This window comes from Archocentrus centrarchus, chromosome 12 (assembly GCF_007364275.1).
Source record: "Archocentrus centrarchus isolate MPI-CPG fArcCen1 chromosome 12, fArcCen1, whole genome shotgun sequence".
Classification (NCBI taxonomy): Eukaryota; Metazoa; Chordata; class Actinopteri; order Cichliformes; family Cichlidae; genus Archocentrus; species Archocentrus centrarchus.
In genome coordinates, this window is record NC_044357.1 from 17609139 (window position 1) to 17621871 (window position 12733).

General features: G+C 39.2%; 1 protein-coding gene across 4 annotated transcripts in view; it reads right to left on the reverse strand.

Annotated features, from left to right (window-relative positions):
• Positions 1 to 12733, reverse strand: part of palm2akap2 (PALM2 and AKAP2 fusion) — an 82711-nt gene that overhangs the window by 29304 nt on the left and 40674 nt on the right. For all 4 annotated transcript variants that reach the window (XM_030742345.1, XM_030742343.1, XM_030742346.1 and 1 more), the window contains one exon: positions 10221 to 10306. In XM_030742345.1, the coding sequence (XP_030598205.1) occupies positions 10221 to 10306 (86 nt within the window). The remainder of the gene's footprint in view (positions 1 to 10220; positions 10307 to 12733) is intronic.

Consider the following 12733-nt stretch of genomic DNA (forward strand, 5'->3'; position numbering starts at 1 on the left):
CAGTATGTGGTAGGTACCTCCTGTCATTGACTATAGAATCGAATTGGAGAGCTGGCTGTGATTTTTTCTGTCACTGGGCCTAACAGAGGTATTGGCAAACACTCTGTCTGAATTGGCAGTTTGCTGTGTGGCTTCGTTATTTCCAGAACCAGCTAGCGATTTCAAATGATGACCCAACAAAATAATGAACACGCATGACCAGCTATTCTAAATAGAGTCTGGGTGATAACACAGACTTGAATCTCTCCCATATACCCTGTTTACCTCTAAATTTTGAATGTTACTCAACAAAAAATGCCTAGAGTCTCGTGACTGGCTTCATGACTGAGCTGTTTGTCTTTGTTTTACAAGGACACAATTCTACTGCAAAAAAGGAGATGGTCTATACCTCTACATGAGAAAAGCTTGAACCCTTGGGAGACAGGCTAAAGTGACCCAGTGAGGTCACTTTAGTTTCATTACATTTTATACAATTGTGCTGGGTGCTGTGTTGTGATTCACAAGAATGGCCAAATTTAAATCAGTTATTTAACATTGATATAGGTAATAACTATATCAGTCATTACCTATTTCTAATAGATGAAATAGTGGGATGGTGTATATATATATATATATATACTTATCATGGGTGTTACATTCCAGGACCACCCGCGATAAGTGAAAATCCACGAAGTAAGGACGCTATATTTATTTTAATACTTATACATTATTTTAGTAGTTATACACTATTTTAACTTTTTATAAACCCCTCACACACTTATACACCAAATATATACATTATGTACAACACGTACAACGCATGTGAAGAACGAAAAACCCGCGAAAATACCACAATAAATATTTTGCGCTAATGTTGATTGAAAACCCGCGAAACAGCAAGTCCTTGAGAAGCGAACTGCGAAGCAGTGAGGGATTACTATATATAATTATACCACTATAAAGCTGTGGTTCTCAGGCTGTGGGATGGGCCTGACTGGTGGAACATAGAGCCACTACAGGAGGGGTGGGGTGTGTGAATTTCTTTTGGCTTTGGAAGTGGAACCTGCCAGGCAAACTTTGAAAGAATATCATTATTGGAAATCCTCCACCCTCCCAGGAAAGAAAAAAAAAAAGCAAGACCCATCACTGATGGGGAAATCCTCTCGCCATTAATGAAAATATTAAATTAAAAAAAAAGAAGTCTGGATGACATTACAGCTCCATTTCATAACAGAATTTTACCTTCTGCAAAACAATTTTGCCCTAATTTGGAGGCCTTGCCCTAAACTTTTAGCCAAATACTTTTAGTCACCCCTGGGTTAGTAATGATATAATACATACTGAAGCAAAAATATATTTTCAGTATTAACAGCACTCATTTGATGATTTTAAGCATGCTTTAAGAAATTGATATTATGTGATCATCTTTAACATTTCTACAAATACTGCAAATACTACGTAATGCACCCATAGTACATAATCCACTGATATCAATGCATTATGTATGACATCACTATAATAATAAGGCAACCATGTAGAAAACATAATGCAACCATTTTGTTTACGTTTGAGCAATGTTGCTGAGAAGTTGGTATGGCTTTAATATTGCTCAATGATGAGTCATGGCCTGTACTACTTATGGCCACATCACCAACATGACAGACAATGCTCAGCCAATCAGAAGTTAGCATCACAAGCTAATCAATAAGGCTGCAGTCTAGAACTGTTACTATAAACAGACTGGCTCTATACCTACAAATTTGGGATTCCCCAGTTTCTCACTACCTTGCTAATGCCAGCTGTTCAGTGTGCTAGGTAAGTTGCAATGTATGCCGAATTCCCACTTTCTCCATTTTAGTCAATAGTGGTCAAGTAGTTATAACCAGTCACACAGCACAATGTGATCACATGATTAAAGTAAGCCAATCAGGCATGAGAAAGAGGCTGCATATCATTAGCACTGTGTTGCACATCTTTGAAGAGTAAAAGAACACATATGCCAAATTTTATGGCTCAACTCCTTGTGGATGGATAGTAAAAATATTCAATTCAATTCAATTCAATTCAATTCAATTCAATTCAATTCAATTCAATTCAATTTTATTTATATAGCGCCAAATCACAACAAACTGTCGCCTCATTCAAAACGACCCCCTATGAGCAGCACTTGGCGACAGTGGAAAGGAAAAACTCCCTTTTAACAGGAAGAAACCTCCAGCAGAACCAGGCTCAGGGAGGGGCAGTCATCTGCCGCGACCGGTTGGGCTGAGGGGAGAGAAAGACATGCTGTGGAAGAGAGCCAGAGATTAATATAAATTAATGATTAAATGCAGAGTGGAGTATAAACAAAGTAAATAAGGTGAATGAGAAGAAACAGTGCATTATGTGAACCCCCCAGCAGACTAGGCCTATAGCAGCATAACTAAGGGATGGTTCAGGGTCACCTGATCCAGCCCTAACTATAAGCTTTATCATAAAGGAAAGTTTTAAGCCTAATCTTAAAAATATGCCCCTGCTTTATATAGCATGAGAGGATAAAAAAAAGCCTACAAATAGTATAATGATGGACAACACTTCCAGTCTAAAGAGTAAAGCCACTGATCAAGTCCCTAATAACTACATTCTTTTTAATGGCCAGCAGTGGGTAACTTCTCTGGTTGCAAAACGACTTCCAGTTGTGCAGAAGTATGGGAAAATGGCCCTTGGCCCATTTCTCTGTGACCTCAGCAATCATATTTGGTTCAGTCACACTAGTATAAAAATAGGATGGCAGCATCCTCGCTACTACAAATAACTGATGGTTGTCTTGTGCACTTAATTTTTTGCTTTCAGAGACAGTTTATATGTTGTTTAAGCATCCAGGTGGTTGCCTATAGGTTGAGCGTACAACATCCTCAACCTCTGGGCAACAATGTCAATTGGAAGGCACCTGCAGTGGTACCAGCTGGGACGCAACCTGCCTCCAAAACAATCACAATCTGACTCAGAGTGACTGCAATCTCAGACAGATTGGCAAAAGTTTTCAAATAACTGCTGTTTAATTTATACAGACAGATCGCTAACACGTGGCACTCAGTCTGGAACAGTCTGCGCAGATGAGCTCAACTCATCTGCAATTCATCTCTTTGCAGTTGGGGACTCAACTAAGCTGGCTGCCAACAAGTCATATCCTGGTTCATACACCTTTTCCAGGATCAAATTCAAGCACTTTTTAAGCACTTTTAAGGTCCATTTTCAAGATTTTCCTGCACATTAACACTGCGATATATTTTTTATACAAATACATACATACTCATTTTACATATTACATAATATTTTTAATCACATTAAAAAGATGTATTATGCCATAAGTCACTTGACAGAAAACAATAACTACTGATAGTTAATTCTGGTAACTTTATTCTCCAGAATTTACGCAAATCCGGTTTAAAACAGCTCTTATGTTGCCGCCACAGTGTAACTCGGTCTAACGCAGTAACCTGAACTGGCCATCAAAGTGACCAATCACGTTAGACCAATCACGTTAGGCTCCGCCCAAACGGTCAAAAGTCAGGTTTTTCAAGGGCGTAAAGTTTCCTCACGAGAGCGTGAACCTGCTGCAGCGCCCGCACAACAAACAGACACTCGTGTGCGCAATGTTTCCGTGTGCGCGCGGCTGCTGAATGAACACCTGGCGGAATGACTTTATTTGCGCGGATTATGTTTTTTTCTCGCGCGTGACTTTTGGCCTAAATATAATTCCATAATCGTTTTATCCATAATTGGAATTTGCAGTTTCCAGCGAACAATCATTAAAATGGCGACTCTCTGTCTTCGGGGGGAGGGGCGGGTTCACAAACAGATGTGCAGGCCAGCCCCAGGCGGAGAAATTTTCATTTTAGACGTGACGACTCATTTCCTTTCTCCGTCTCATAAGCGAAATATTCAATCAGATAGTTCTTTTTTTATTATTATTATTTAATAAAAAGCAGTTACAGTTTCAAGCAGTTTCATGCACTATATCCAAAATTCAAACACTTTTCAAACCTTGAAAGACAATATTCAAATCCAAGCATTTTCAATGATTTCCAGCACCCGTACGAACCCTGAAAATTACGGATCACCTGTGTCATTTTGCAACCGTGTGCAAGTTAACTTGCAGTGAGTTTGCTCAAGCTGCGGTCTCCTACTCCTGCTACTTTCAGGTCATACTGTACAAAACGTGAAGTTAGTATTATAAATTATGGTCATTATTAAAGTCAGAAGGGCGGATTACCCTACAGCTTCATAACATTACTTAACAAACCCACGTGTCGATGCATCAGCCCAAAAGTTCACAATTACTCTGGCTCAAATTTCATCATCATACTGCTTTGATGTCTTTGCCTCTTTACTTCCTCTTCCCATTTGGTTGTGTTTGCCTGTATTACTATAGCTGCTGTGTAAACCGAGTGCAAAATAAATATAAGCTGTCAAATGAAAAAAAAAAAAAAACTAGAAATAAACGCATCGCTTCACAAGAAGACTAGAAGAATGTTCAAAGCCTCCATCGCATCATCCCTTTGGCAGTGTACCAGTCAGCTGTACCCAGAGAAAATCTAAAGTGAAGTAAAATCAATCAGCAAGACTGGAAGTGATAAGAAAACAGGGTCTAGCTAAGATGTTTATTTGCCTTCAGTCGCAACAGCAGCAATATATGCCGGCATTGAAAAGAGAAAATGATGGGTGATAATTTGACATTTCCAGGATCAAGTCAAGTTACTGATTTATTTGATAAAAAAAAGACACCCAGCTTTGTAATGTCCATTCATCGGTGCGCACAAACATTTCTGAAGTAAAGAATTTCAAGTTGCTTGGCAACAGCTACGAGCAAAGAAAAAGATTGAAAAAAAAAATCTCTAGCAAACAAATGAAGTCTGGCTTCATGTGGTAGCTCTCTCTCTAGCTTTATCCCCTACTACTCTGTGACAGACCAGCACATTTATGACCACCATTAAAAAAAATGTTAAGATAACCTAATTAATGTTCAAAATGCAACCAATATGTTTTTTTGTTTGGGCAGGGGTGTGGCAGAAACTGTGTATCCTGCAACTTGACCAAGGTTTTATTTTTTTATTTTTATTTTTTACAATAGCAGAACCTTTTTAAACTTCACACCTATAATGAAAGATTATAATCAATCCTAGCTGCTCCTCCAGCTCAGGGTCAAGGTGACCTAACTGAAGAAGCCCTGGATAGTGAGTCATTAGGACAGAAGAGAAGTAGCAATACTGTAGCAAAACAGCATAATTATTCTGGAAGCATCACCAAAATGTTTCTCTGGTTCTGCCCAGTCATTCAGTATGCTGGATGGGGGATGAAAACCAGGTTAAGGTCATTCCTATATGTAGGTTAAAGTGATGCAGAGGCGGAGGAGGAGGAGCACAAAGAGAGAGACGTACTGCAGCAAGCAGTCTGGTCCACTGACCTCCTTTGGTTGTCTCTATCTTTCTCTCAGAAGAAGAGAGCGCAGTATCCTGTGTCCTCCCCACTTTAAAGCTAATCAGTGTAATTACAGGCTCTGTTTCTATTAAGCAGAAACACTCACACACACACACACACACACACACACATACCCACACAACTGACAACACCTTCAGCATGCTACCAAACCCCGAAGGACCTCCCCAGCTGACACACACGCCATTCACCTTAAGCAAACATCAGACTTTCACTGAATGAGTTCCCTTTCCAACACAAACTTAAGCTCAGACACATTTCTGCTGTGTTTTAGGCACTTAAGAATTTAATCTACCTGAGTGGAGATAGACGCGTAGCAAATCGCTGATTTCCGGAGCTCCTTAAGACCAGCCAATTAACGGATAATAACCGGGATTAGTTTTTTGTTGATGTTTTTATGGCGGAAGAAACTGACCGCTACTTCTTCCTTTCTTCCTTCGTTTTCTCCTTTTTGTTCTTCAGCGTTCACCTCAGTACAAACTGCTGCACCAGCCGCCGGTGGGACGTTAAATTAAACAAACGAACAAGAGAAGTAGCGGAACGATTGCTCACGTGCTCTCAGGAGGGGTAATAATGGTAACAGCACCCTCTGACTGAGATGGGACGGAGCTCCTTTTACGCGCCAGCTTTTCCAGCCTCTCCTCCTCTTGCTCTCTCTGTCGCCCTCCCTCTCTCTATCTCCCCCCCTCCCCCTTTTCCTTTTTTTCTTCTTTTTTTTTTTTTTTTTTTTTTTCTAGGCACGCGCACTGAATAATGCAGGGCTCCGAGGTCCTGGGAGTGTTTTCTGTCCCGTTCCAGAGACAATCAGAGAGCGAGCAGCCAGCGTGAGCTCCAGCCAAGCACAATGAGGCCGACCCGCGCGGATCAGGTTACCACCGTACTGCCTTTCATTCATCCATTTAATACAGCCGCAAAACAATCTGACTGCAGCCCAGCCTGGCCCCCCTCTCTCTCTCTCTCCTCCCTCTGTACCCCATCTCTCAGTCCCCCCCCCCCCCCCCACCTCTCTGCCCCCGCACCTCCTACTCTCATACCCCACCACCACCTCCCTTCGTAAATGTGCTCATGTGGCATTTTTTGAGAAACAACAACTTGGAACACTCCAGAATTCCAGAGTGTTCTAAATTCTAAATTACATCATAAATTTAGGATATTTACTCAAGCACTTACATTCTAGAATGGTCTAGTTATATGCCATGTCATCAGTGGAGCCAAAACTAAGAAAGTAATCCTAATGATGTCATCGGGGTCCCACTACATTTAGTAAGCTATTTTTACTCTGTTTTTACTCATTTCTTTGAAACTACATAGCGACCATATTTTTTTTTGCAATTTTATTTATTTTTTATTACCCTCATTTTAAGTTAAGAGGGTAATAGCAGCCTGGCATTGCTAATCAAAAACACTTGATTAATTGATCAAGTCAAGAAGTCAGAGAAATCCAAGAGCTGCATCTGAGATTCTACAAGTACCGTATTTTGCGGACCATAAGGCGCACCGCATTATAAAGCGCACTATCAATGAACGGGTCTATTTTCACACATAAGGTGCACCAGGCTATAAGGTGCATGATAAAACATGCAGAGTGAAACAAAAGCGTCAGGTAAGTCCAACTTTATTCAACTCATTCACGGTAACTCAGAATATTGTTCAGTTGTAACAAATACAGAAAAGTACTCACATTTTAAATCATTCATTCCGCAAATCCATCAAATTCCTCATCTTCAGTGTCTGAGTTGAACAGTTGGGCGATTTCAGCATCAAGCATGCCGGGTTCCCTCTCGTCATTATCCGAGTCAGGCTCGTTGTTTTGTTTTGGTTGCGGCACACAGCAACCATTTAATTGTTAATAAAAGGGCAACTTTTGCTGGCAATCTCTCCCCATCTTCTTCAACATCTTAACAGATGCTGCAATATATTCTTTATTAATGAGGGTAAGAACAAGTCATTTCTTCATTTTATATATAAGCCCTTCATAAATCCTGTGCATCTGTCTATTTACCGATATAAGCAAAGAAAAATATTAAAAAAAAAAAAAAAAGGAAATCCCTTTTTGACTCAACACTGGAAACCTGAAAAATCCGTTGTCACCCTGCTCTGGTATCGCCCGGACCTCTCTTTGGCACCGAGGAGAGCAGCACACACACACCCGGGCCTCGATTCGTCCTTTAGCAACTTTTGAGACAGCCAACAGCGAGTTTTGTTACACAAAAGTTGGCAACACAGCTGACCGCTGATCGCCAGATTACGCACAAATATACGGGCCAGCATAGATGGAAATAGGCCAGGAACATGTAGAATAAAATCCATCATAGTTTTCTGCAGTTTACTGCATATGGTTTCTATTTTTGGAACAATGATTCCACTTCTTGTTGAGTTTATCTCCGGTGGCTTTGGCTACTTTTCACACCTGCTGCGCTGCACTCACAGCTTGTTCCTGTCTAATGTCGTCAGTAGAGTCGTTTTGTGAATGATGATGGACTATTTTAGAGAATTCAATGAGGCCTTTGAACTGATCTGCCAGACTGGAGGAAATATCACTGCAGACCATGCAGTGGTGTGGATTCTTCGGCCATCGGTGGTCAGACGGCAGCACTCAACTATTTAAAAAGCATAGGCTGGGTGTTACCCCCCTCCCCCGTTGTACGCTTACACTCTGGAAAATGTCGATATTTATTAAACGTCCCTCACCAAAGTAGCACTAAAATATTTCGACAGATTTTTGAGCGCAGTGTACCACATAAAATTGTTTCAAGGTCAGTAAGCACAACAAGAATTCATACATAAGGCGCACGGGATTATAAGGCACACTGCCGATTTTTGAGGAAATTTAAGGATTTTAAGTGCGCCTTATAGCCCGAAAAATACGGTATATTTAGAAAAAGACTGAAAAGCTATGGCTTGTTTGGAAGGGTTGCAAGGGGAAAGCCTCTGATCTCTAAAAAGATCATGATAGCATGGCTAAGGTTCACAGAATTACTTCTGAACAAACCATAAGACTTCTGGAACAAGTCCAAAGTGGAGGTCTGCCAGGATGCACAGCACCACATTTGGTAAAAAAAAAACCCCAAACAAACAGCATATCAATACAAACACCTCATAGCAACTGTCAAGCACAGTGGTAGATGGGAGATGATTTGGGCTTGTTTTGTTTTGGACCTAGGCACCTTGCAGTCACTGAGTAGACTGAAGTAGTCACATGTGAGGCCATCCTTCCAACAAATAAAGCTTGGATGAGATTGGTTCATCCAGTGATCCCAAGCACAGAAGCAAATCTACAGCAGTGTGGCTGAAAAAGAAAAGAATCAAGGTGCTGGTTAAAATCCAGACCTCAGCCTGACTGAAATGGTGTGCTGGGATATTAAGAGAGCTGTGCATAAACAAAACCCCAATGAACTGAAGCAATGTTGTACAAAAGAGTAGGCTAAGATTCCTCCAGAGCAATGTGAGAGACTGATATAAAAAATAAAAATCATACAGAAAATGATCAAGTTATCACTGCTAAAGGTGGTTCTGTAATCTACTGGCTCATGGGGTGCACTTATCTTTCTAGAGTCCTGTGAAAACTTTCTTTTTCACGTGACTGCATTATATTTAGCCTTTTGTGTGCCATTCTGTTGTATTTAATTTAGATTTGTATTTATTGACCTTTATTTTTCTACTTAATCAGAGCTCTCATTCTGTGTAAGTTTTACCTTATTGTGTAATTTAGTTTTGTCATATTTTATTTCATTGTATTGATTTATTTTATTCAAACTAACTTGTTATAGGGTGTGTTTAATGTTTTGGCTGCCGTAGCACAGGAATTTCCCAGGTTTGTGGGATAATTACATCTTATCTTAAATTATATATTTCAGAGTTGCTACTCTAACTTGAACTTGAGGATCTGAGTACTGGTTATGGCACTGAAAAATGGAGACGGTCCAGCACATAACTCTAACAAGTAAAAAAAAGAATAAAATACAACTAAAGTAATGAATAAATAAATATGTGAATATTACAAAACAGCCTTGCCACTGTATGACAAAAACAACCCCCCATCCAGAAAATCCTATGCCCATTATACACTAAAGAAAATGCACTAGATGGTTTTAATATAGATCTATATTCGTGAAACTTAATGGATCAGAAATCTGGAATGACTATGGAATATAGAAACACTGCAAAGGGACATCTCAGCACCCTGCAGCACAGAAAGGAACGATTCACATGCATACTAATATTTCACTGTTGCTGTGACCTGGAGGCCCCCACCCCCATTCACCAGGATCCCATAAATGCACCTTGAAGAAGGAGCTTAGAGCAAGAAAATAAAGGTGTGTCCTTGCATCTCTCTCTTACACAACATTTCCAGCATTGTAGTTATCTGTCACATTTCTTCTGAAATTGAATCTTTGAATGGGTTGAAGACATTTGGTCAGGAACTCTTTTTTAATGTGTGTCAGACCAGTATGACACAGACAGAGGTAAACCGTGTCAGTGAGTCCAAAATGGATAATGGAGATACTTTCCTGGGAACCCATAATTCCTGACCCTGTAAAAAAGACAAATAGTCCCCTCTTCATAACCACATCATAAAAGGTTTTGTGACAGACAGCTGCCTCGTGTTGTCCCCTTCTCCTTAGATGCCAAGCCAAGCTTTCTGACAAATTTTTGAACACGTTATGTGAATAATACCATGTAGTAACACTTGCCCTTTCTCTAGTTGTAACCTTGAAGTTTTGAATTCAACTTGCTGCACTCCCACATTACGAATTACTCACCATAGCAGTGTGAAGATTTGTGGTTGCAGTTGGAGACTGACATCCATTTGCTGTTGTCACAGCAACTCCAGATGTTTGGCTGTAGACTGTGAAAAAGCAATCAAAAAAAGAAATTATTGTTACCATCTGTTATATTATTTTGCACTACTAGAAGACCTACAATGTAAATCCATAATCAAATTAAAATGAACATAATTAAATAAATGCACTTAATTCAAATTCATCGCTAGTCAAATGCTTAAAAAAAACGTAACCTCTGACAATACTTCCAAACACAAAACAACAGTGATCACTGTGGGAGGAAGCTGGAGTACCAGGAGTGAACCCATGCAGTCATGGGGAGAACATAAAACATGCAGTATGATATAATGCTGCAGAATTAAGTGAAAATATGAAAATCTGCCTTGGCTTCTACATTCAGACCTGATATTATGAAAAGCTCATCATGTAAAGCATCTGACCTGTTCCTATGGAAATATGTACAGGTCAGACTCATATGCCTGCTGCAATTACAGTTGTGTTGATAGCAAATTAATACACTATTTACATTTAAAGCATTTTAAGGTTTGATTATTGGTTTGATTGATTAACTTTCTATTATTGCTACTTTTCTACTCACTGCATTGAGAAGTTACTAGTTACTATTATTATCTGTAAAATATGGTGTCATTCTTTAAAGCATTTTAGCTGAAACTAGCCAACATTAAACTCTGCTACACTTTGAAACTAAGTTACACTGCAGTGAGCGCTTTTGCCTATAAATCTGATATCGCTTTGCATCCCACAAGTACAAAACTAAAAAGAGCAAGACTCACCAATAATATGGTCAGCTGTGAAAGTAATGCAAGTGGTATTAGTAAATGTGGTGTGCAGCCATGGCAGTAGCAGAATTAGTAGCATCAGCAGTAGTAGTAGAACTGTAATAACCCTTGTATAATAAAAGGAAACAAGACTTGGCACTCTTATTGCACAGTATCTGTTAAGACTCGGGATGGCTACATTGCACATTAATCATATCTGTCATGCAATTTCTCTTTTGATTTTTTTTTTCAGTTTTTGCTGTTTCTATGTGACTTCATGCCATGTGCACTCTTATTTCCAACTTTTCCATCATTAATCTATTTCTTATAATTTAACATTACTGAACATCAGTGCAGGTGATTAAACAAGAGGCCTTGAAGCTGGTCATCTCAGTGATGTATGCTCATAGTGAAATAGCTCTTGGCACATGCATTATCATCCTGTTGTGTGAGTGTGGCTGTGTGAGCATGTGCAATAATTACCAGCAGTCCTGGTTTCTGTTAAAGGCACCAGGCTGTCATTGGCCGAAGATAAGTCAGTTAGTGTTGATTATGACTGAATACACACCCATCCTGTGCACTGAGAGTGTGTATGCGGCCTGATTGCTATTTCCAGATACTGGTTGTCACGACTTCCCCAACAGAATCATTAATAACTCTGAATTATGTTTTATGGGAAATTTCATCAACCAAGATAAACACAAACTATTCGGAAAGATGATATAGCAGAACTGCTGTGTTAAAGGAATCTCTAAAACTCATTTTTAGGGGTTTACAGTTTACTGTGTTAGTCTTACAGAAGAGTGTGTTGTATGAGGATCCATTTTTTTCTGCAGTGCAGATTTCATGGTGTGATGTTGTTTTCCTTTACCTCTGTCTTTTTTCTCATTTCTTTGTTCATGGCTATGAACTCAGTAAAATCAGAAGAGTAGACAAGTGGTTCTGTTTATTAGTGTACTGTTAATTATAGCTGCTGCAAAACTAATTCATTATACTCTAGTTTGGTCTATCAAAAACCATTTTACTGACTGAGTTCACTCACTTACTTTCCTTCCCTCCTTTTGTAGCGGTCTGCCTTCACTTGTTTCTACTTTCCTAAAAGTAAAGTTACCTCTCAGTCCTTCTACCCTCCTTAGTACATTCCTCCTTATCTACCTTCCCAAATACTTACCTTCCTGTGGTTGTACCCAGTAGTGGGCTGTAGCTAAGAACAACAGTACCCAACTTATAAAACATCATGCTTTATTATAGTTTAAACTACCCCAAATCATATATGGGTTAAGCATAAAATGTAATTTATTTGTTATGATTTAGAGGCTTTCACCATTCCTTATATTTCTTTGCAATTAAAACACATGACCACACTCATTGAGACCTGAAGTAAATGAACTTTTAGCTCCAACCTCAACTGACTTTTACAGAACTAAGATGCTAAATATATACCAGTGTGTTTCTTTTGAAACTATAAATACACTTGTCCCAGTTATAGTTTTACCTGTAGTGTAGTATTTTTTTTTACAGTCTGAAATAGGTACTTTTACTCACCTCACTGTTTTTTTGCAGGACCAGACTGATACCATGTTGCAATGTATGCGTTTTCATTTAGGCCCCTTAACATTTTAAATTAAATAAATTAATAACTTGTTGTAAATAAGGCATTTTGTGCATTAAATTAGTGTATATTGTCAAGCTTTTGTTGTATTTTATGATAAC